Genomic DNA, 23073 nt, shown 5'->3' with positions numbered 1-23073 from the left:
AGAGGAGTTAATTTAAATATTACCGTTTGCTGACCTACTTACAACACTACCATCAAAACTTCCAAGCCGTGATCAAGTACATTCCCCTCTCTACTTGGGCTTTTTTAGGATAACAGAATCTTTGAAGTTCGCCTTTCAGCTGCATTAAACATATGGATCATTATTATTTGCTCCAGTTTCTTAACGAGTCCCTGTTTGCTGCGATTCAGCTGCTGCAGACTCTGAATAGACTCCGGCTCAGCTTCACAGCCTTGAAAAACACCTTGCCAGTGCAAGGATTGCCCTCTGCTACTGTCACCCCACGGCCATTGTCACCCTCTGCCCAGGGAGCCTGTGCAGAAAGAGCAGGAAGTGTGACTGTTCCTGTACCTGCTCCTGTCTGTGCTCTTCTCCTTGGTTCTCTTTCTAAACAACTTTCTCTTTCCTCAGCCAGCCCATCTTGGGTACTCAGTGGGACATTTTGTCACCTTTTATTGTCAGCCTTCCTCCCCTCACCGAAACCCCAAACCCTTTCCTGCTTGCAGAGAGAACTACAGGCATAACCGAGCGTCAACAACCACAGCATGCAACGTGAAAGACAGACTCACAACAGCCTGGGACTCCTTCCCAACAGGCACAGCACCCTTCATCACCCTTCACATCACCCACCACAGCTCTGCTCCTGCAGCTCCCTGTGCCCCAGCCCCCACAGCTCACCAGGCACCTCAGTGCCAGGCAAGACAAACCCCCGACGGAAGCTTCAGCCACTGTGCTAGATTAAAAAAGCTGATAAGCAAAAATTTGATGTAAGAGGACAGAGGAAATGGTCAGCAGCGTGCCCAGTTTTGAGGGCTGACCTCCCCAAGTGGGTTACACTGAGTGGAGGTGAAATCACGACTGCCTGAGCCCGCTCAGTGAGAGCCTCCTGGGTATAGTCACCCCTGGCACACTCTGCCTGTCCCACACACTGCCGGGAAAGCCGACCTGCAAAGCTGCCTACGGCCATGCAAGGGCAAAACCCCCATTTTAATCCCCTGGGCAATTCCACCCCATCCAAAACACCATCCCCAAACCTCGGTGTACCTCTCCCTGCATCTCCTGGAGCCGTTAGCTGTCCTCAGCCCCGCTGTAACCTCACTCCATCCAGACTGTTTACAGACATTTTATCGAGGTGCACCAGGTGTGGATGCGGTTACCCGGCTTTGAGGCTGTTTACCTCATCCTCCCTTCTGCATCACATTGTCACCAGCTGTATGTAAAAATCAGATAATGATGGTGCTTTGGTCACAGCCAGCTCAGCCTCTGCACCTTCCCCTCACACATGCACTGGAGGACATGATGAATTTACAATCCTCGCAGCAAACCACACACGAGCTGCTGCAAATATCAGCCTTATCTATTTTTTTGCTGAAGTAAATTACACTGAATTTTTTTTTACCCTTTTCAAAGGTGATACATAAATGACAGGATGTTGTTGAAGGAAAATATGAGCTTTCATAAGCTATTATTATTAGCACATGTGCACCTCTCTGCTGCTTTGATCTTACTGTAGGTTTGTGTTTATTCCTCCTGACTCCGTACCGACTGAACTCAAACCCGATGTCTGCTCCGATACAGATCACGAACAATTAAAGTTGTATTTGTTAGCCACAACATTGTGGAGCCAGAGCTATGGGATAATTACCAGGGTGACACTCGCCCCAATACACTATATATAGTTTTCCCAAGGTCTCTGGGCTGTGACAAGGTGTTTGCTGTGAAACGGAAGGGCGGTGATGTGTACTGAATAAGGGCTCTTTGATATTGCACATGTAAGTTAGAGCATGTTCAGGTTTTGTTTGCAGCAGAACTGTGCTGCTTCTATTGTTTTCTGAGCAGAAAAAAAAAGCAATGTTCAAAAAACCATTACAGGCCTCCTTAAGAATGGTGTCAAGGATTCACAGCCATCTCAGCTGGGTCAGTGATCAAAATAAATGTATATATTATTCCATGTAGGGTTTTTAATACTTCAGCTGGCAGAATGGAGTCAACATTGCTGCAGATAAGGAATTCCCAGTATGGTTCTGCTTCGATCATCGGAGAATCCTCTGCTAAGCTCCAGTCCATAACACAACCCCAATCTCTCTGAATGCAAAGGAGTTGTACAGAGCAGTTGGATGGGGCCCCGAGCAATTTCATCTCTTGGGTGCCATCCCTCCCCATGGCCAGGAGGATGGAATGAGAAGGTCTTTAAGGTCCTTCCTGACCCAAACCGTACTGTGATTCTGGGATTCTGTGACTCCAATCAGGCCGGTTCCATTTGTGCTTGGTACTGTGGTACAGGCTTCAGCTGTAAAGGCAGCTGAAAACAACCACGTTTACCAGGGCAAATGGAGGGAATGACTTAAAGAGAATAAAGTAACAAGAATGGGACAAGTGTTTTTAGACATTGGCTTCATGCACAATTAAACCAAGATTTAAGCCCAGCCATGCTCTAACACATCAACAGGTCATGGGAGGCAGCATGTGGGACAAGCACTGCAGTGGTGGGACACTAATGTCTGGAGGCTGGACTAAGTCTGTCCGTCCTTCCCTGCATCTGCGGTGGTACAATCGCCTTCTTTGTCCCCATGGGGCACACAGAAATGCACTAAAAACACCCCTGCAAAATGGGGATTTCTAGAACCCTGCTCATTGACCTCCACAGTGCCCCACCAGCGTTTGCAGCCCCAGCCATGCTGGTGGCATGCAAGGGCTTGTGCAGAGCAATGCCACCAAAGTTTCACTGAATGCCACCAGGTTTGGTGATGACACCCAGGTGGTAGGTGGCTTGCAGTGCTGGCACAGGTCCACTGCAGGACCAGATGTTGTTTGTGTTGGAGGACGATGGCAAATTGTGTGACAGCAGCAGCAGCAGGAGGCTGGAGAGAGTCATGGGAGAAATACACGAGGGAAAAAAGCACATCAAGGAACAAAGATGTTGAGGAATGTGTCTGTGAAAATTCTAACCTGGTGAAAAATGCTACTTATTCAACAAAGGGAGTGAAAAATAACCACAGAGCCCAGACAGTTTTTGTAAAAGAAGTTTGCAGAACTCTGAGAATTCCCCATTAGCCCTAACAACTGTGAAAAAGGAATTGGGAATGGCAGCAATCACAGGAGACAGTGGCTGCCAGCACTGCTGAGTGATATTTACATCAATGTCCTGCCAACAATACCATTACTGGATTATCAGGGTGGATTAAGCCTTTAGCCAATTACCCCGACTGGTAAATTGTAGATTGTCTAGACTTTTTCATGTTCAACAATATGCATGAAGTTTCTCTTTATCGCTACAGCATCACATGATGCTCCTGTGGGATGTAATCCCGTGCTTCGGGGAGGTTCAGGTGAGCCCTGCCTGCAGCTCCAGGTTGCCTTAGTGTGGCCCTGTGCACAGACAGATTTATTTCAGACAGGATTCTCATAAATTCAGAACGACTTCCAAATTTCTTGACTAGGAGATCAAAGAGGCAAGCATTTGCTTCATGCCATCTGGGGAGCTGCTCGACAGGGCAACGCAGTCTGGGGAGGGGGGAGGAGAAGGGAAAAAAGAAAGTCTTGGAGATTATGCCCTCAAAAACAAACTCAAATGCCACCCTCACATTAAAAAGCACTGGTTGGCAGTAACAATTAATTTCTTAACTGAAACCCGCCCAACTGTGTCCAAGTGTTTTAATTTGCCTATTGCTACAATATGCAAGGGAGCTGGCAGTAATGGATTTGCAATTAAAACTAAAACTGGCAAAGAAATCGCAAAGCTGGCAAAAGAGCTAATCTGCAAGCCATGATCACAAGATTACAAAGTGTTTATGAACATGCTAATTACCGAGCACATCGCTGAGAATGGCTTGTAGCAGAGAACACTGGGTTTGCGTGATCTAAATCCCTGGATCTGCACGGCCAGCGCAGTCGGTGCTCTACCTACTTCCCACAGCTCCCAGCAGCTGGGGAACACAGGGAGTTGCTGTCTGGAAGCAGGAAGAGGGACAAGGGACTGAGAGACAGAGGGTCCCTGTACCCTCCTGCATAACAGCAGGGGAAGCACAGATGGCCATTGCCTCTCGAGCAGGTAAATGCCGGTGGTCACTGGGACTCAACCGGAATATGGAGACCATCAGTGTGAAGTTAAAATCAGCCTGAATAAAATAGTGCCCTATTCACTTTCATCCTGCTATCTCTTGGCTTTATGAATAGTTATTCCAGCAGGTCCTGGATATTGTTGGTTGCAGACCACACGGCCCATGCTGCAGCCTCTGAGAGCAAGCAGGCATCTACTGCCATGGGCATGAAACCTTCACAAATTACCTGCAAGGGACAGGATGGGAAGGGAAAAGGGCTTAAAAAGTGATCAAACATCCGTGCAAATAGCTCCTAACAGCAAGTGACAGCGGTCAGGGGCACCGTGAAGAGCAATTTTGAACCACAGGAGAGCATTTCAAGGAGAAAACAGAGTGGAAGAGTAGTCCCAGAATAAAGGGCTGCTGGGAAAACTGAGATTCTTTAATATATAGGATTAAGGATTGCCAGTATCCTCAGGGAGGAAATGCAAATGGGGTTCAGACCATTTTTTCCATAAAAATTAGGAATGAGAAAGAATAGACTTTGAAGTTCAACATGTTAGCAAATGAAAGCAACAGCAAAGGAGACACAAAGAGAAAGCAAGCCCTGGACGCCTGGAATTATGTCTTAAACGCTTGGTACCGAAAGACAGAACCTGAGGTGATGAGGAGACTTCTCTTAATGCCATGCACAGATCCCAGAAAATCTCTAGATTAGGAACTGCCTGAGAAAAAAATTATTGCACAACCAAGGCAGGATGGAGCACCCAAATGGATTCTTGTTTTATTCAACCAGACTGGGATGGATGATGAGGCTGCGTGGAGCGCAGCGAGGAGGACATGGTGGGTACTCCAGGCCGCTCTTGGATGCATGGAGCAGGGAAAGGATTTCTGGATGGTTCTCTTTGCTCCATGAAATGGTGGCTGAAGTTGGCATAGAAGGAGCTGACAGACATCTATGGAGATGTCAGAAGTCCAACAGGCCCCTCTGCAGAGATCTGCAGGGCTGGTTGCACTGACGGGCACCAAGCATTCCCAACACCCCATGAAAGCCAGGCAGTGAGTCCAGGCTGCAGAGAGGTGGAGAAGGACCAGGAGGACACGGTGAGGACCCACAGCAATTGCCATTGCTGGCCCTGCCCCAGGATGGATGGTCTTTGTGGTGACTCCTCAGAGGCAACAAGGGTCCCACTCAGATCTGGGAGCTGGCTGGGATGGGCACTTTGTATTTGGCTGACAGACATTTCAACCTGAGCACTTGGGTAAGGCAATTACAGAGTGAGTTCAACCCATGGTTACTGGTGGCCGTGGAATGCCATGTGTCAGGAAATGGCACCCGACCATCGCTGATGCTGATTAGCGCTGTGGAGTTAATTGGTGCTACGGAAAGGGTGGTTCAAGGGAGAAGTGCTTGGAAACTAATTTATCCATGCCTGCCTCTAATGCACTGTCAAGCAGTTAAGATATGTTCAGATGGGGCAACTGACTGCAACTTGGGAGTCCATGGCCTAGAGGAGATGGTGTATCGAGATAAAGCAGAGGTGAGATCACATTGGGTCCTTCAGACTATGAACACTGTGGCTCTACAGCTGCTTGCTCCTTTCCTCAAATGTGGACTCTAAAAGTTTAAAAATTATAACACAATCACAAAGTCTTCAGTTGTGCTTTTTTTTTTCTTTTAAAAATATATTTGGGAGAAATATTTCCTAACATTGAGAAATTAGGTTAGCTCCTGTGTGCTTTTTATCCAGCATCTAAGCCAGGTTCTGCTTCTGCTGGGGTCTGCCATTCTGCCTCTTACAAGGAAAGCCCCAGATACAACTGTTGCCTATTTAAAGTCATCTACAAACCAGTTTAATAAAAGCTGACTGCATCTGCTTCCATGTTATTAGTTCTGCCCCAAAACTCTGTTCCTGGCAACACAATGTTCCACGCTAATGAGCCAAATCTTCCCCTCCCATGGCAGTACTCCTAAACCTCCACACCATTCAGTTCACAAAGTTACCACCCTGTTTTTCCCTCGGGGGAGGGAAGGATTGCAGCTGCAGAGGGGGTTCTTCAAATAATATGAAGGCCAAAGATCTGTGGGAAAATCTGCTCTCAGACAAATAGCACTTGGGGGCATCTGCAGAGAGAACCAGCCCCTCTTTACTTCTGTCTGGGTCCCACGTCCTTCTGGCAGCGGAGTTTTTTATGAACCAGGCTGCCATTAATCCCCTGCCAGTTCCTACACCCTACCATCCTCTGTGGGCAGACAGCACTGAGTGGGAGATAATGCTGCAGGGAAGTGGCATCGACTTCAGCTGGATTTTGCGGCCTCTTGGGAGAATTTTGACTCGGGGTAGTTATTTCTCACCCGCACCTGCTGCAAAAAGGAGGAATTTGGTGCAGAACAGGGCAACTTTTCTCAGCTCCTTTTCCAGTGAATTTTCACCCATTGTTGCCAATTTTCCTCCTGCAGCACTGAGCATGAGATAAACAGCGATTCAAGGTTATCGCGCTGGAGTGATGCTGCCCGGATTAAAGGGAAATCAGATAACTCATTACCTAACTGAAACTCGCTGCTAGACTTTTAGAGAGAAGCGATACCATCTGAGAGCTGGAGGACTCTGCTGCCCTGGCAGACACCCTGCAGCACCCCAGCTGAGCAGGAGGGGCTGTGCCCCGGCTCTCCTGCCTGGCTGCCTCCACACCTGGGATGGGGGGATGCCTAAGGATGTGGAGATACCGGGATACAGAGATGCAGATGCCCAGGGTGGTGAGATGCAGAGATGTCCAGGATGCAAAGATGTCCAGGACACATATTCAGGGTGCAGAGACACAGAGATACCTGGGATACAGAGATGCAGAAATGCCCAGGATGCAAAGAAGCGAGGCAGTGCCCCAGCCACCACAAACACACGTGGTTTTGGCCTCCACACACTCACACCTGGAGCCTCCAGTAAGGAAAATTTCGGCTTAGAAGCCGACATGGGTGCAATTGGTGGCCTTCACATTCTACCCATGATGTGCTTGCAAAAGCTGTCTTTGCCCTGTTGTGCTGAGTTTCCTCATGATTGTAAAAGTTGGACTGAAATCATCTGACCGCCTCCTCTCTTGCTTTCTGCTATAAACCTTTCTGCACCCCATGCGACAGCAGCATTGCCCTGGAAAAGTTTTCATCTGCTTCATATTTTGCCTCAAGCCGTTAACTGACAAACTGGCAGTGAACTACTGTTAAATGATTTCCTAGAGATTACTGTTTAAGTAAAAAAGGTTCCAAGATAAATAGACTGATTCTTCATGACAAAGAATTTGAATTATGCATCCAGAGGTTTGGTACATGCGTCCAAAAGCTACACTGTGTGATCCTGGAGGTTGTTCTCATCACCATATTACAAGTGGGTAAATAAATTACATTTGTTCCTGGTTTAATAACGAGGATTTGTGTGTCATGTGTATTTCAGACAGTGTGTTGGACCATGCCATCATTGTTGCCATCCAGCTAATGCCGCTCTATGAAATTGTCATTTAGCCTAAGAAGGTTATTTGTTTTTAAAGCAAGATGCCAGCTGCCTTGAAGGAGTTGTGGTCTTAGGGCCACCTGCAACTTCCTAAAAGATTATGAAATTGCAATTTGTTTATTATGTTGAAGTAAGTGGTCTAATAAGCAGCACAGCTTACTCTTTTAGGCTAGTGTTTCTCTGATTGTTTCTGAAACATCCCCTCTTGCAGCAGCCTGTGTGGGATTTTATGTTTTGTTTCAGTATCGACATTGCCGTGCTCTCCAAGCATCGCTTACACATGAAATGATAAAGCTCCTAATTCTCCTGGGGGAAACTGAGTCACAGAAAAACAAGCTCCTGTGGGACTGGGAGCTGAAGCTGGGATAAAACCCTGCTTCCTCTGCCGTGGCCGTGCGCGGCAGTTACAAGACTATCCGGTTCCTCTGCTATAAAACTTGGTAACATGCCTCACTTCTTACCTGATTTTGAGAACATCCTGTGTTAACACATAAACAACTGGCGCTACTCATGTTTGTTTATCTGGCTATTTACACCGTCTGCCACAGCACCTGGTGCTCTCTGCTAAGAGGATCACTCGGCTCCCATATCAAACGAGCAGCTCCTGCCCACGGAAACAGCAACGCGCCCACCCCACAGCCAGGCATTTACCACTGGTTTCAGCAGGAAATTTGGATGAAGAGTGATGCTTTTGGATATGGGGGCTGATCTTTCAGGGATTCACTGCAGCCTGCCTCATCCATCACTCTGCATTTATAAGCAGATCCATGTGCTAGATCTGTACAAATAGCGTATTGTAATTTGAAAACATTCTATTTTGGAAAGCGAGTACATGCATGTAGTTATATACCAGTTCCAGTAAATGTCAATAGCCAAACAATTGGCACTTACATATCAGGTAATTTTCTGTACTCTTGAGTCAAGAAATTAAATTTTCTGTACAACAACTCTTGCATTCAAGCACTGTCAGAAGTCCCAGCCAGGAACATTTGGTGCTTTTACCTGAATTCTGCTCCTAGCAGAAAAACCTGAGCTCACCAAAATAGTAAAAAACTGACGTTGCCAGATATAATCTCATTTTCAGACACCCAATTAATTATGGAGAGGAGAAAAGGGCTTAAGCATGACACCAGCTTCAAGCCAGAAGCATTAAAACTTTTTAGCTTTTTCTAAACACCGCTGTCTGTTGCATTGTAAAGAGCAGGATGCCAAAAGGAGCCAAAATTTCTCAGCCCTCAGTTGGGAAGAGATCCTTCAATTACTGATGATTTCACATAGAAATTAATTCATTTACACTATAAAACTATTGCCTTGTCAAGGTGTTCCCATGTCCCCTAGTCCAGCTGTTCTTCCAGCTAAATTAGCAACAGCTTCCTTAATGTGATTTTACAGCATTTGATTCTTCAGAATTGTAAACAGCTTGCAAGAAATCAACTGACAAAGGTAAAAACTGGTGAGCCTGTTTGTCTGGGAACAGGACCCCCACCCAGGACAAGGGACAAGAGCAGCCCTGCAGTTAAAACAACCTGGAACAACTGCACACCTCCCTGTAAATCCCTTGGAGCCGCATTGCTGGGCGAATTCATGTCCTGCCCCACAACAACCAGAGCTACATCTGATTTGAATGAAACTTCAGACTTCATGATTTTCATGCCAACTATTTCAGAAGCAATGTCATTTTCTTCAACACCCTGTTATTTCACTTGCCATCTCCACAGATTCTGCTCCAGTTCCAGGAGCAAATTTATTTTGAGGATATACACTGTTTCCAAGTGGTTTTAGAAGGGCCACACACTTAAAATCCAGGACAGGCTTAAACCACAGACTTCAGGAACCTTCAAGTGAAGGTGTGCATCTCCAGCACTGTCATATTTCTTACAAAAGAAAAATGCAAACAAGAGATCAGGCTGAAGATTCCAATGTTTTTCAGAAAACGATCCCTATAGTAATGCTTTCAAACAAATAACAAGCGAAAACCGAAACACAACAGCAATAAAACCAAATCTGATGAGCTCTTCAAAAAGATCTCGAGCGATATCAGCTGGCAGGACTCTGTTGTCTGTCCCAGAGCTACGGCAGTTGATCCCAGCCAGGGCTTTGCTGCGAACACACCGAAGGCAGGAGGCTGCAGCCTTTCATATTCCAGAACAAAAGCCAAGTTCTGATCGCTGGGACAAGGAAGAAATTTTTTGTTGTGGATACATTGCTGTGTAATTACTGCAGATTTCATTTACTTTCTTTTGAGAGCTACACCAGATACAAAGGCTGTATAGATGTGGCAACTTCTTGTGTTATTATCTAATGCTCTAGGTTTACATTTGAACAGCTAGTTCCCCAAAATACTGAGGATGTGTGTGTCTATTGAAGGAAAGAAAACATATATTTCCCTGCTGAGAGACAGGGAAATACAACTCATATCGCCAATCACTGTCAAACTGATAGCAAGGAAAGAGTTTCACATAAAATCTAAAAAAAAAAATACCCATTTTCTCAATAAAATCAGGGTTAGAAAAATAGAATAAGATCGAATAGAAATGAATGCTCCTGGGTAAAGGACTATCCATGGGATGAGATGTAAAATTCCATAAAGCACAAATGTAGCTAATATTCAAAAGTCAAAGCTTTCTGTGGGTGTGCACGCATAGAGATGTCAACACAACTATTTCATGATCACTGAAATTGCTACTAGCCTGCATCCTCTCTGAATGGCTATTTTTAGGACCTAGCCTTTCATGTGGTATAATGATGTGGATTTTACAAGAGCATTTATAATATGTTTCATATGGTGTACAGTCCTGGAGAAATTGCTTTGTATCAGAGAAAGTCAAACAAAAAGGTCTGGATGTTTATTTAATTTTTCTAAAATTTTATTTCTTATTTTATGTTATTACTTCTGGTTTCAATTTTGGGTTAATGTGCATACTTAATTTATCTATTTATTTAATTTATCTAAGCACTCCAAGGAATACTCAGCACAGCATGATGCAATCTTGCAAAACACCACTTGTGTTTCTAAATCCATATATTTTTTTGGATGGTGAGATTCCAAATCTGACATTGCCAGTCCATAAGTTATAGCAAGAAGCCAAAGCTCAAAGGCCAATTTTTGACCTGGGGTTTGGTGGTGTCAGGGGTTGTGCTGTGTCTCCCACTTAGAATCCAAAGACAACAACTCCTCCTCACCATCCTGACTCCCACACCAGTAATTCCAGGGCAGCAGCACGTAAGGAGAATCACCTCATCAGCCTCTCCATGGTAAGAACAACAAATTTTCATGCGGTAGTTCTTACAATGGTTTATTTCCTAAACATGAAAGCAATCTCCGCAGTGCCATATCCTCAGCGTCAGAATAAAAATCCCACATTTCTGAGCCTTTCTGAGCATTTTGCTGCAAAGAGCCTCTTCCTGGAGACTCAAAAATTCTTTTCCCAAGTGCCTTTATAATCACAGCCCCCTTGCACCCAGCCAAACACACTGTATAATCTTGGGATTTCACATTTTACTTTTGTGTGGGTCCCATCAGAGCAGCACCTCAGTTTATGCTCATGGACGATACTCCTCAGAGCAAACTACAGCAGAAAAAAAATTCAACGTAGAGCAGACAAGCTGAAACACTTTAAAAAAAAAAAAAGAAGTCTTATTTTGGTCAGCCTGTGATTACTATGTAGCTCCTCAACGCAGACGTGTACTTTGTGTGTTACAGTTCCAGATTTTTCAATGGAACAAAGGAGATACTGTTGAGACTTTTTTTTTGCCTATCATTTAATCAAATGCAAAGTTGTTATAACCAGAGGGGAAAAGTGCTCTAGATTCTAGTATCCAGTTTTACTTTGGTTTCAAAAACTTACCACAGCATTGTTGAGTTTATTGTTTTCTTTCACAAAATACTAATTTCGGGACCCCGTGAAACACAATGAAGCAGATTCTTCTCGTGGCAGCTGAGCTGTGTTTAGCACAGAGGTGGTGAGCGGGAGAGGAGCAGTGGTTTAAAGCCACTTTGGTGACCTCCTGCCCAGCACCTCCAGCCAGCAGCATGCTCAGGGTGGGGACAGCTGATTTTACCAGGTTTTGCTAACCCTTTTACTGACCAAGTGTTCTACTTTCTCCATGAAGCACTTCACAGAGGGGGTGGTGGTGGAAGTGTTCTTCATTGGGAATGGTCATAAGCAGCATGTCCAGAGAAAGGCAGCGGAGCTGATGAAGGGCCTGGAGCACAAATCTGATGAGGAGCAGCTGAGGGACATGGGGGGGCTCAGCCTGGAGAAAAGGATGCTCGGGGGGAGCTCCTTGCTGTCTAAAACTGCCTGGTTTGGAGGGCCTTCAGTGTTTTCTCCCAAGTAAGAGGCAATAGGACGAGGCAATGGCCTCAAGTTGCACCAGGGGATGTTCAGATTGGATGGCAGGGGGGGAAAATTTCTTCACTGAAGAAGCTGCCAAGCCCTGGCATAGGCTGTTCAGGGAAGTGGTGGAATCACTGTTCCTGAAGAGGTTTAGAAGATGTGTAGATGTGGTACCTGGGGACATGTTTTAGTGGTAGCCTTGTCAGTGCTGGGTTCAAGATTGGACTCAATGATCTTAGAGGGTTTTCCAGCACAACTGACTTTATGATCCGAAATTATAAAGACTCAAAGACAAAAACCAGTGACAGAGCAGTGCTAAGTTGCTCTGTAAGGAAGTGTAAAGGTAAGAGCTCTTTGTCCAAGATAACCCACCAAGAACAAGATCCTGCTGTAACCAAGCCTTAGAGGCACATGGTGTTGCAAACCCTTTCTTTATGAAACAGTCAGTGGGTTTGTGAGCCACCAGCATGTGCTGAACTGGCAGTCTCATGGTGAGAACAAGACCTTGGTTGATGTTCACAGAGGGTTTGGTCCAGACTTTGCAGGTTCTCTGGACGTTCACCCCATGAAACACACACACTGCCTGGGGCCTGGAGAGAGCTGTGCCCTCTCAGACAGACCACTGGACAAGCCAGCAAACAGAACAGGCACCTGGTCTTTACTGATTCAGCTGGATTAAAACTGGAAACTAGGAAGTGAACAGCTCTGTATCCTGTATCCAACCCTCTGAGTCACCTGTTTGCCTACCAAACCTTTGTTTCATCCTCCAGACACAGAGACTAATGAGCAAGTATCTTGTTATAGCCTTTTTTTAAAAAGAGAGATTCAAAGTACAGCAATGAGAGAGCCTAGAGGGGGGACACACACATCCCTGCTTGGCACCAGCCTGGGATTTGATCAGGCTGAGAAGCTTTCCCTGCTGCAGTGGCTCTGCAAAGAGTTCAGGAAGCAACTTGTACCTACTCTCCTATTGCTGTGCCCTCCACCCACCACTGGCAAATGATAAGGTAAGAGCATGTGTACATCAGGCTGGCAGAGATGCTGACATAAGCCATCTCTGGGCTCCCCGAGCAGTGAAGTGGAATGGCACAGGCATGGGAAACCAAGGGCCCTGAGCAACCTGGATCAGTGGCTGGTATCCCTGCCCATGGCAGGGGCTTGGAATGTGATGATCTTTAAGGTCCCTTCCAACTCAAGCCATTTTGTGTTTGTGTGAAATGAGCAGCAAACAGGAAAGGGAGCTGGAGCAGCTGTGGCCAAAGCCTCGGAGGGGTGGATAAAGAGAAGCTCCCACAGCGGCCATGCCTTCAAAAAGACAGCTTTGGCACCTAGTCCCTGTTCAAATCAATGGAACAGACAGGGGAAAACAATCCTTGAGGATTTGTTGAGGAAATTGTGGCTCACACATGGTGCAGGAGATGTTAGTAAGTGAAGAGCAGCACGTGTCTGACTATGGTTCACCCAAACCCTCTCTGTCCAGCACAGCCTCCCTGAGAGAGGAGCGATGCTCACAAGTGCTCAGGTCCTTCCTCACCTGCTCTGTGGTGAACTGGCAAGGGGGCTCAAAGGGCAACCCATAGGAAACAAAGACTAAATTTGGTCTTGATGAATCATGGCCAAAAGGCAGATAAAGAACTGCAGATGTGAAGTTAATGGCAAGCTGTAGGTGCTTCCTCAAAAGTGTTGATGTTTCTCAGCAGTAGGCTCTGCTCTGCCCATAACCACCATGCCATGTACACACAGACACACACAGTCCACACCAGATTGCCATCTTAGGTGTGCAGCTCACACCAACCCATATCCCAAAATCCTGCTTCCCTTGCAGATCACGCTGCAGATAGGGAGGGTTCAGCCTGTGATTAGGATCTGGCCCTGTGCAGAAGATCTCTGACAATGGGCAGGGGAGTCATCCCTCCGGAGCCAGCAAGGGCTGTTTAGTCACAGGAACACACGCCGTGCTACTGGCCTGGGGACCTGGCAGAGCCAATGCCAGCACACCCCACTGCATGGATCACCCAGGGTTTGTACCCCAGTGCGGGAATTTAATGGTGCCAATGGAGTCATGGCATGAGAGGGACCACAAGCTGTGAGGCAACACACGAGTGAGCACATTGCAGAGCTCCTCCTGCTCCCCCTTCTCTCAATTACAGCTTTGGATACCAGACCAGCTCTGCACTTTTCATCTTGGACATGCCATGTGCCACTCAAACCCAAATCACTTTGTTCTTCACAGCTGAAATTTCAAAACCACTAATCATTAACATGGATGAGCTTCGGGAACTCGAGTTGATGTTAAGTTTTTGCTTTTCTCCCCAGATGCTCAACCGGTCAAGCCCATAATATTTCACACACAGCAATGGTTGGAAATTTGCAGGAATGGTGCCTTTGCCATACATATCTCATAGCAACTCCCTGCCAACAAAGCATCCCATGCCTGGGAAGCCAGTTCCAGGGTAGCCTGTGAAGGAATCCCAGTGGGAGACCAGATATTGTTGAACTGTCTGAATCACGTGCACACTTATTCACATGCACAGATTTACATAAAACTTGCTTTTGTTTCCCTGTGACATTTTGCTTTCTCTCTTTTTCATTCCAAACAATTTTAAAAATAAGGTTATATTAGACCACACACATCCAGTGCTGTATCATGTCGCTGCTTCTTAAGCAGAACTCTCTAATTTATTTCAAAGGGAAGTTCTGCTTCAAAATTGAGGGTGTGATATGAACTCAGAAATTAACACAAGAATTTTCCTTGGGGGAAACCAAGACTGAATCAGACATGCAATAAATGACCTCGTAAGCCCTGTGCCTTGGTACATCCACATATCCAGAACTGTGCTTTAACACAAAACATTATTTTCAATATTATCTTATTCCAAGCTAGGTAGAAGAGCTGAAAGAAGTGGATTTGCTTTGGTCAGGAGGGAACAAATTACTCATCTGTCTGTCTGCCAGGAGGTCCATCCTGCACTGCACTCCTAACGCTGTGCGCTGGGAATGTGACAATTCCTGGGGACAGGGAACCCACCTGGCGAGGTGTGAGCCCTGCTGCCAGGGAACCTGGCTGGGATGCTGCTGTCCCAGAGCAGCAGGCACTGCTGGGAACACACAGAGCTACTGCTGGCTCCCAGCTGCCTCCCTCCCTCCACACACAACATCTGGAGGGGGATGCAGCCGCCCTCTCACAGTGACAAATCCCCATTGCACGGAGACTCCAGGGAGCTTTCCCACTGGTTTCAACAAGATCAGAACCCAGCACAGGAAAAAGCAATACTAAACTATTGCCCTGACAGTGCAAGTCAGGACAGAGAGGCAGAGGAACAGCTGAGCTGCAGATTTCCTTCCGCCAGCTGCTATGGGGGCCACAGTGTCCTCCTGCAGAGGGATGGAGCAGCCCTGGGGAGCAGCCCTGGGGAGGGGATGCAGCAGAAGCAGCCATGTCCTGCACCTCAGCTGCTGCTTCAGCTTCTGTCCAGTGAAGAGCAGCCCTAGACTGCAGCTTCATGCTTTTTTGACCTCGTGTTAGACATTTGGGCCCTGTGGCCCCAGGCCAGCAGTAACTGCACTTTCATCTTGCCCTGCCCAAAGGGACATTTCATACCCTCTGAACAAGCTCAAGGAGCCCAGCAGACCACAGGGACCAGGCTCTGAAAAGCCACATTATTGTGAGCCCTGCTGTCTTATCTGGGGACTTCAGCTGTGCAGGGCTTAAGGAGGTACCCCCACTCTTCTGCTCCCATGTAAGCTCTGGTTTGACAACTTAGTAATTAAGAAAATGAGGTAGTGTCTGTTTTCCAAAGAAAAAGAAGCTCTTGAACTTCGGTTTCTCACACAGACAGAAAGTCCAGTGCCTCAGCTTTACATGCAGAACATTTTCATCCTGCCTTTACACTCCTCACACACTCACCAAACACATATGAAGTACACAGAAAATGTGAGAAGCTCCCCTGAAATCTCTCCCATCAATAGGAGCAGGAAGACCTCGTGCCCTATATACAGGGCAGCATGGCTCATTCCCCTATTTTATAAACCTATTTACAAAAAGAACTTAAAGGAACTTACAAGAGCTCCTTTTACCATTTAACTACCACATAGTACAAGATATAACAATGTTCAGAAAACCCCCTCAGGTCTAAACTCAATTATACAACTGTAGCAAGAAAAATATTTTAATCTGATCAAAGTGTTAACATGTTTGACCATGTCTGACCTCTAATGTTTGTAACCACCTAAAAGGCTGCTGTTCTTACTAAGGATGTACCTTAATTTGATTTAAAGTCATTTGTACTATTTAAAAAAGGATATAGTTTTATGATTTTATATTTAATTTAGAAAAACAGTTCCTCAACTTGTTCATATTCTTTGGAAGTTTCTTGCAGATTTTTAACCCGTAAGTCCTATATATTTCACTCTGGGAAAAGCTGGACCTTGCATAAGATGGGATAAAGTGGAGCCTTGAACGACCACACACACAACACCTGAGAGCCAGGCGAGAGATGGCTCTCCTGGGGCCTTGCAGAGTGTCAGGATTTCAGATGCACACACAGGCTGTGCCAAGATGCTCTTGAACACCCTTGACTGTGTGTACCCTCCCCAGCCCAGCAGCTGATGGCATCCACAGCTGCCAGAACAAGGGACACCTGGGCTCAGCCCTCTGCCTCGTCCTCAGCCCCAAAGCGCCTTCACCCTGCCCACGCCCCCAGCTCCACTGCCAGTCCAGGAAAGCTGTGCCTGCCCAAACCAGCAGCTCTCCAGCTGAATCATCCCACATTGGCATGTGCCACCTTCAGCCAAGGAGGGCCATCCTGCTGCAGGCAGCTCCTGCCACCCCCTCTGCTGCTGGCCCTCCAGGGAGCATCAGCCAGGCTGAGGGCAGCTACCCAGCCATCTTCAGAGCATGTCAATAACATGGCTGGGTGTGTTTCGCTAAAAAGAGGCAATTTTGGCTGGGAGATGTGGGGACATGAGCAGGATGCTCGGGCGAGCAGCGTAACAGTTAGTGGCTACAAACACCTAGAGGGAAACAAAGCAAAAGTGGTGCTGCTGACAAAATCAGAAAGAAAACAGGAGAGCAGCGCCCCAGTACTGCTGGTAGCAACACACCCAGCCAGGCAGGTGCTGGAGCCAGTCCAGAGCCACTCACAGCTCCCCCACTGAGTTCGTGGGGAGCCCACCGAAAAAAATGTGGTTTTACAGAGCGTTGCAGGGCAGGGGTTCAGCCCAAGCCTCAGTGCCAGCCGCTCTGTATATTTCAGGGAGTTATACTCTGTTTTCAATCAGGTAAATTACTGTTTTCAGTGTAAAGCCCTGACAGTTTGCCAAAGTACTCCTGGTTTAATTTTTTAATTGATTTTTTTTAAGATTCTAAAATTAATCCTACTTGCAAACAACTGTTTCCAGGAAGCCTCATTAACCAAAATACAATCTCCACTATCAAGTGCATGCATGATTGTGATACCTAATCCTATTCACTCACACAACCCTCCTCCCTGACTCGTGCTAAAGTGTTAATTAAACACACTTTTATGGATGGTTAAGTATCTGCAATCTTCGGTCACAGATCTGACCTCCTCGATTATTGGAAGCAGCCACCAGATTATAGACCACACTTTATATAATGTACACAGCAGCAATAAATCTATATGAGAGCAATCCATAATTTACCGTGATAATCTTTGCACAGTCAATAGAAATATAAGACAAAATCGCCCAGAATAATATATTGAAATAGTTATTGTAATAAGTTGAAAAAAACACAAGACCGGCCTTCTTCATGAGGAAGAAATCTTCCCCTGTCTGCCAGGTTTTTAACTGAAAACATCAAATCAGCTCTTCATAAACCACGGCAGGATCCAAACTGGCCTCAAGGAAGCTGTTTGAGGCACTGGATGACTTTGATGGCCCTCAAGGGGATGGGATCATTCCTTCTCTGCTACTTGTATCTTCTCCCCTTCCAGCTCTGCACAGTTCATTTGCTCCTGTCAGCTGTTCTGACAGCAACCGCTCGGATTTTATTCTGTTATCAAGGGAAAAGGTGATTCCTAAACCACAATCTACTTTATAGCCTAGCTGCTAATAAATAGGCTATTGCACTTTGCTGCCCATCTAGGAAGAGTTTAAGATTAAAATAAATATTCCACTATAGCAAAAAATGCCAGACTGATGGAACTCTGGACTTACTCAAATTCTGTCACAGGGAGCAAATTATGTGTGTTTACATAAGACAAATTTAAAAACATTTAAAGTTTATCAGGAAGAGAACAGCTTCATATTTTGGGGAATGAGGGGGATACCTGGTACCTGGATAAGGTGGGAAGCACCAGAAGAAATGCTTATTTGGGTTATAACAACGTAAGCGTACCCTGCCCCGCAAACACATCTTTTCTTGCTGTAAACTGAAGGAAGACTTAAAAATTTAGGGATAGATCCTTGATCTCTGCAAACTTCAGCAAAGTTCCAGCAGTCTGCAGCCAGGCAAACTGAATCTCCTAGGAAAAGCTGTGTGGGGTCCAGGCAGACTCATGCAGGGACCTGTCTCCTGCTACCCAGGCCAGCTGGGTCAGGCGTGAGGGTACGGCGCTGATTTCCACAAATAATTCTAAGTTTGATACTCCACAATCCATCCGTTTTCCATAACACCAGTTTGACATCCTACCCCTCTTGTGAGCAAATGACCAGAATTAAGGACATGTTTACATATTCTTTTAAACTTTATCCCTTTAAAGGTTAAATCCTGAAACTGAAGTAAACCAGATTACGTTCTGTCCTCACTTTCTGACGGCTAATGCGGAACAACGTCTGAAACAAACGCAGCAGTGCTGGCTCCCAGGAGTGACACCAGCATCGACTGTCTGCTGCAATGTCAGGACATTATTGTCTGAAATTCAATCGAGAGGGTGGCGGGAAAAGAGAGCTTTTGTAAAGAAGACTTTAGTTTAATCATTCAGATGGCAAAACTTAGAAACATCAGAACATACAGAATTACTAAAGCTGATTTAAACTGAGAGGGAAAAACTTTCCAGGAGGAAGATGGGAATAGTCCTCCAGCAGCACAAAGCCTTTTCCTGAAAACCTCTATTGCCATTTTAGAAGCACAAGATCCATTTTCTGGGCCATCATCCACAACAGAGCCCTAACACACAAGCTCAGCTGCAGGACATATCCCTGAACACAAACACAAAGACCAGGAGCTGCTCCCTCCAAAGCCCACGACCCAGAAAAAGGAATGGACACTCTTCCATGAGATATTAGGAGTTGACTGCTGGAAGAGTAAAGCCAAACCTAGAGGATGAGGAGACTTGGAAAGCAGCTCCTCCAGCAAACCCAGAGCGAAGCAGACGCTTCCTGCCGAGCATCTCTCCCCTTCCCACTGCTTTTCCTTTTGGCTTGGACAAAAGAGTCTCCAGCTATTTCAGAAACTGGGCTCCAATTTGTCAGGCAAAAAGCATTTGTAGGTGCCTGCACAATACCTGCAACATACTTCAGCAGTGAAAGAGGCCACAAGACTTCTCCATACCGAGAGGAGGAACTCACCAGAGGTGACATGGATCCATTGGGCAGATACGGATCTGAGAGCATCAGGAAAGGGTAACCAGAATAGGCAGATCCTTTATACATCCCTGGGTCCTGATGTTTCATACCTGCTGAAATCAATGTTTCCTGTCAAAATTTGTCTTATGACAGGTGACTCCTCCACCTGTCAGGGGTCCCCAAAGAGGTTACAGCATGTTGTGGGCATCTTTTTGTCCCATACTCCTGAGAGAAGGTGATGGCGAGTGCCAGGGTCCCCCATGGATGCAGGCTCCCACAGCGGGGACACAGGGAAGCCTCGGTGCTGTCAGGAGTAGCTTTCCCGCTGGGGGCCGTGGTGACCAGGCTAGCATCCCTCATTCCCAGGGGTGTCAGGGTGACGGGCTGGGGAACCGGGGGATCAAGCACCAGACGGGGCGCACTGGGGAAAACCAGCAGGAACCGGGAATGGGGAGAGGGGGACACACAGAAACACGCGGAGGTTGCTGTGACTAACCATCATCCATGTGGTCCGGGAGCTTCTCCTGGTACACCCTCTGCGGATCCTGCACTCGCCGGAGGGCCTGCACGGGGAGGAGAGAGAGGGGCAGCGCGGGGGCGTGGGGCGGGGGCCGCGCGGGGCGGGGGGCGCGGGGCCGCCGTGCGGGCCGCTCCGGCCCGGCTCACCTCGGCATCGGCGGCGGCGGCGGCCGGGCTGCCGCTGCCTTCCGACTCGTTCACCAGCGAGGACTTGAGGTCGGCCAGGTCGCGCTCGGTGAAGGCGTTCTCGGGGATCTTCTCCTCCTGCTCGCCCTCGTCCTTGAAGGCCAGCATCTCGTCCGTGGCGCCCAGGTCGTCCCCGCCGCCGCTGCCCAGCTGCGGCATTTTCCTCCCGCCGCTCCCCTCCCCGCCGCGCAGCAAATTTCCCGGCGAGTATTGTTCTCCCGGATCAAGCCCTTCGCAATTAGTAGTTTTTTCTCTCCCTCAATTATTTTTTTTCCTCCTCTTAAAAAAAAAAATTCAAAATAAAAACTAGCTCCCTCTTGAATTTTTCTCTGTAAAGTTTTTTCCTCCTTTCCTTTAACTTTAAAACTTTTTTCTCCCTTTAATTTTGGTCCCCCTTTCCAAATTCCCTTTAAATCTTTCCCTTAAAAAAAACCCCAACAAACCTAGAATTGCTTTTCCCTCGTCACTCTTTTCTTTTCCCCCCCTTCTTCCCTCCGCGCTCGGGCGGCCCGCGGGGGGCTCGGCAGGCTGCGGGCGGGCAGGCGTCGCGGGATGCCGGGCTCCACGGGCCCCCCCGTGCCGCCGCCGCCCCCCCGCCCTCCGAGCCCCGGCAAGTTTGGCTGGAGCAGCGGGCGCCGGCGGCTGGCGGAGCACGGAGCGCCCGGTCCGACTGCGAGCGCGGCGGCGCGGCGGGCGAGCGCTGCGACATCAAAGCGGCCGCCGGGTGATTGGCAGCGCCGGGGCGGGGCCGGGGGCGGGCACACACAGGGACACACGGACACACAGACACACAGAGAGAGGCGCGCACACGCGGACGGGCACACGGGGACACACACGGACACGCTCGCTCACACACGCTGTCGCGCCAAGTCCCTGCGTTAAAGGCACAGCCAGCCTTTGACACCGCGCTGCGGCGGGGTGACCCCCTTCCGGCCCGGGGGGGGTGTGGGGGTGTGGGGTGGGCAGCACCGGGGGCTTGGTGCAGCCCCGTGTGCGTGTGTGCACGGCTGTGACACGCACGCATCTCTGCTCGCACATCTGCACACGCACCTGTGCCTACCTGTGTGCACACATGCCTGCACACACATCTGAGCGCACAGGCACACGGCCCGTGCACATCTGTGCCCATCCACATCCCTGCACACACATCTGCACACTCACCGCGGCACAAGCTCGCCTGCAGCAACTCCTGCATGCCCACGGCTGAACACGCACCTGCACCAGTCAGTGCTGCCTCACACACGCAACTGCATGTGTGAGGCACACCTCACACACATCCACACTTACACGTGTGTGTGCGCACACATCAGCACGTGTCGGGGTCTGCACAGCCCACACAGGTCCCTACAGGGATGTGTGTACAGCTGCACACACACCTGTGCACACACACAGCACGCACAGCTGCACATCTGGCACACATGAGCATTCACACAGCAGCACACGGCAGTGGGATCCACACACAGCCCCAGATACACCAGCACTAAAGAACATGTAACATGAAAAAGAACATGCAACTGCACACATCCGCACACACAGCTACACATCTGACACACACAGGCATCTGTACACACACAGCTGCACACACAAACACATCTGCATGCTCACATGCACCTATGAATCTACGAACACTGATCAGCAGCACATGATAAACATGCAGGACAGAAGGCCAGACGTGGTACTGCTGACACACATCACTGCATGTGTGTGCACACAGCTCACATGAGAACACACCAACATGTGTGTGCACACACTGAGACATCAGGACATGTATGTGTGCACAGAGGGACGTGCATGAACAGACACGTACACAGCAGGACATCAGGACATGTATGTGTGCACAGAGGGACATGCATGAACAGACACATGTGTACAGGAGCAGGACATCAGGACACATATGTGTGCACAGAGGGACATGCATGAACAGGCACACGTGTACAGGAGCAGGACATCAGGACACATATGTGTGCACAGAGGGGCATGCATGAACAGGCACACACGTACACAGCAAGACATCAGGATGTGTTTGTGTGCACACAGACACAACTCAGCACGTGTATGTGTGTGCACTGAAACTCATCGGGATGTGTGTACAAACACACACTGCAACACCAGCACTCGTGTGTGCGCACCGACAGATGTGAACACACAAACACACACACACACTGAGACACATCAGGGCATGGATACCTGAGCACAGGCACACATAGCACACGTGTGTACTCACACACACACACACACACACACTGACACACCAGGGCACGGATACCTGAGCACACATACACACACTGACACATCAGGCATGGAAACCTGAGCACAGGCACACACAGCACACGTGCACACACACACACACAGACACAGACACACACACACAGACACACACACGCTGCCCATTGCCAGCTGTGTGCTGACACACCCGTGCCACACGTGGGTGTCCCTGGCCACCCTCCTTGCACGCCGGGCACGGGCGGTGCTGCCGCCACCGCGCCCTCGGCCCCTTCGCAGCACAGACGTGACGTGGGGTGGCAGAAAATTATTAGTTTTCCTGCCTGGCCCCGAGGGTCAGGAAACAAGAAATTACCATCTTCGCAGCCCATTTCGAAGGCACTAGACACTTGTGTGTCGGCGTCGGAGGGTTTTTTAAGCAGTTCCCATGGAAAAGGAAACTCCCCATCTCTTCTGATCACACACGACAGGTCCTGTGCATGTCTCCAGTAGCTTAAAACAACACACCGATATTTATTTTCCTTAATTAAGATTGCACAAGATAGCCCTGGGTCCTGGAGACTTTGCTACAGACTGTAATGACGCCATGTAAATTGTTTTTTATGACCCAATATACAACATATTGTCACATTCAGCCCTTGAATAGGAAGCTAAAAATCTTGGTCCCTATTTCTCTTGTTAATTAGGGCATTATTACTAGGGATATAATCTCAT

At 47.9% G+C, this 23073-nt stretch overlaps 1 protein-coding gene across 4 annotated transcripts in view; it reads right to left on the bottom strand.

Moving 5' to 3' along the window:
- The window catches only part of TCF7 (transcription factor 7), a 73068-nt gene extending 52374 nt beyond the window's left edge, over positions 1–20694 (bottom strand). The window contains exons 1-4 of one of the 4 annotated variants that reach the window (XM_030957193.1): positions 20580–20694; positions 20098–20415; positions 19928–19994; positions 19435–19544 (exon numbers count right to left, since the gene is read on the bottom strand). In XM_030957193.1, the coding sequence (XP_030813053.1) occupies positions 19435–19544; positions 19928–19994; positions 20098–20295 (375 nt within the window). In that variant the 5' untranslated portion in view covers positions 20296–20415; positions 20580–20694. Of the gene's footprint in view, positions 1–19434; positions 19545–19927; positions 19995–20097 lie in introns of all 4 variants that reach the window. The other 3 variants (XM_030957195.1, XM_030957196.1, XM_030957194.1) reach the window with 3 other exon arrangements.
- Between the last annotated feature and the right edge of the window lie 2379 nt (positions 20695–23073).

Source organism: Camarhynchus parvulus, chromosome 13 (assembly GCF_901933205.1).
Source record: "Camarhynchus parvulus chromosome 13, STF_HiC, whole genome shotgun sequence".
Lineage (NCBI taxonomy): Eukaryota > Metazoa > Chordata > Aves > Passeriformes > Thraupidae > Camarhynchus > Camarhynchus parvulus.
This window is presented reverse-complemented; position numbering and strand designations above follow the sequence as displayed.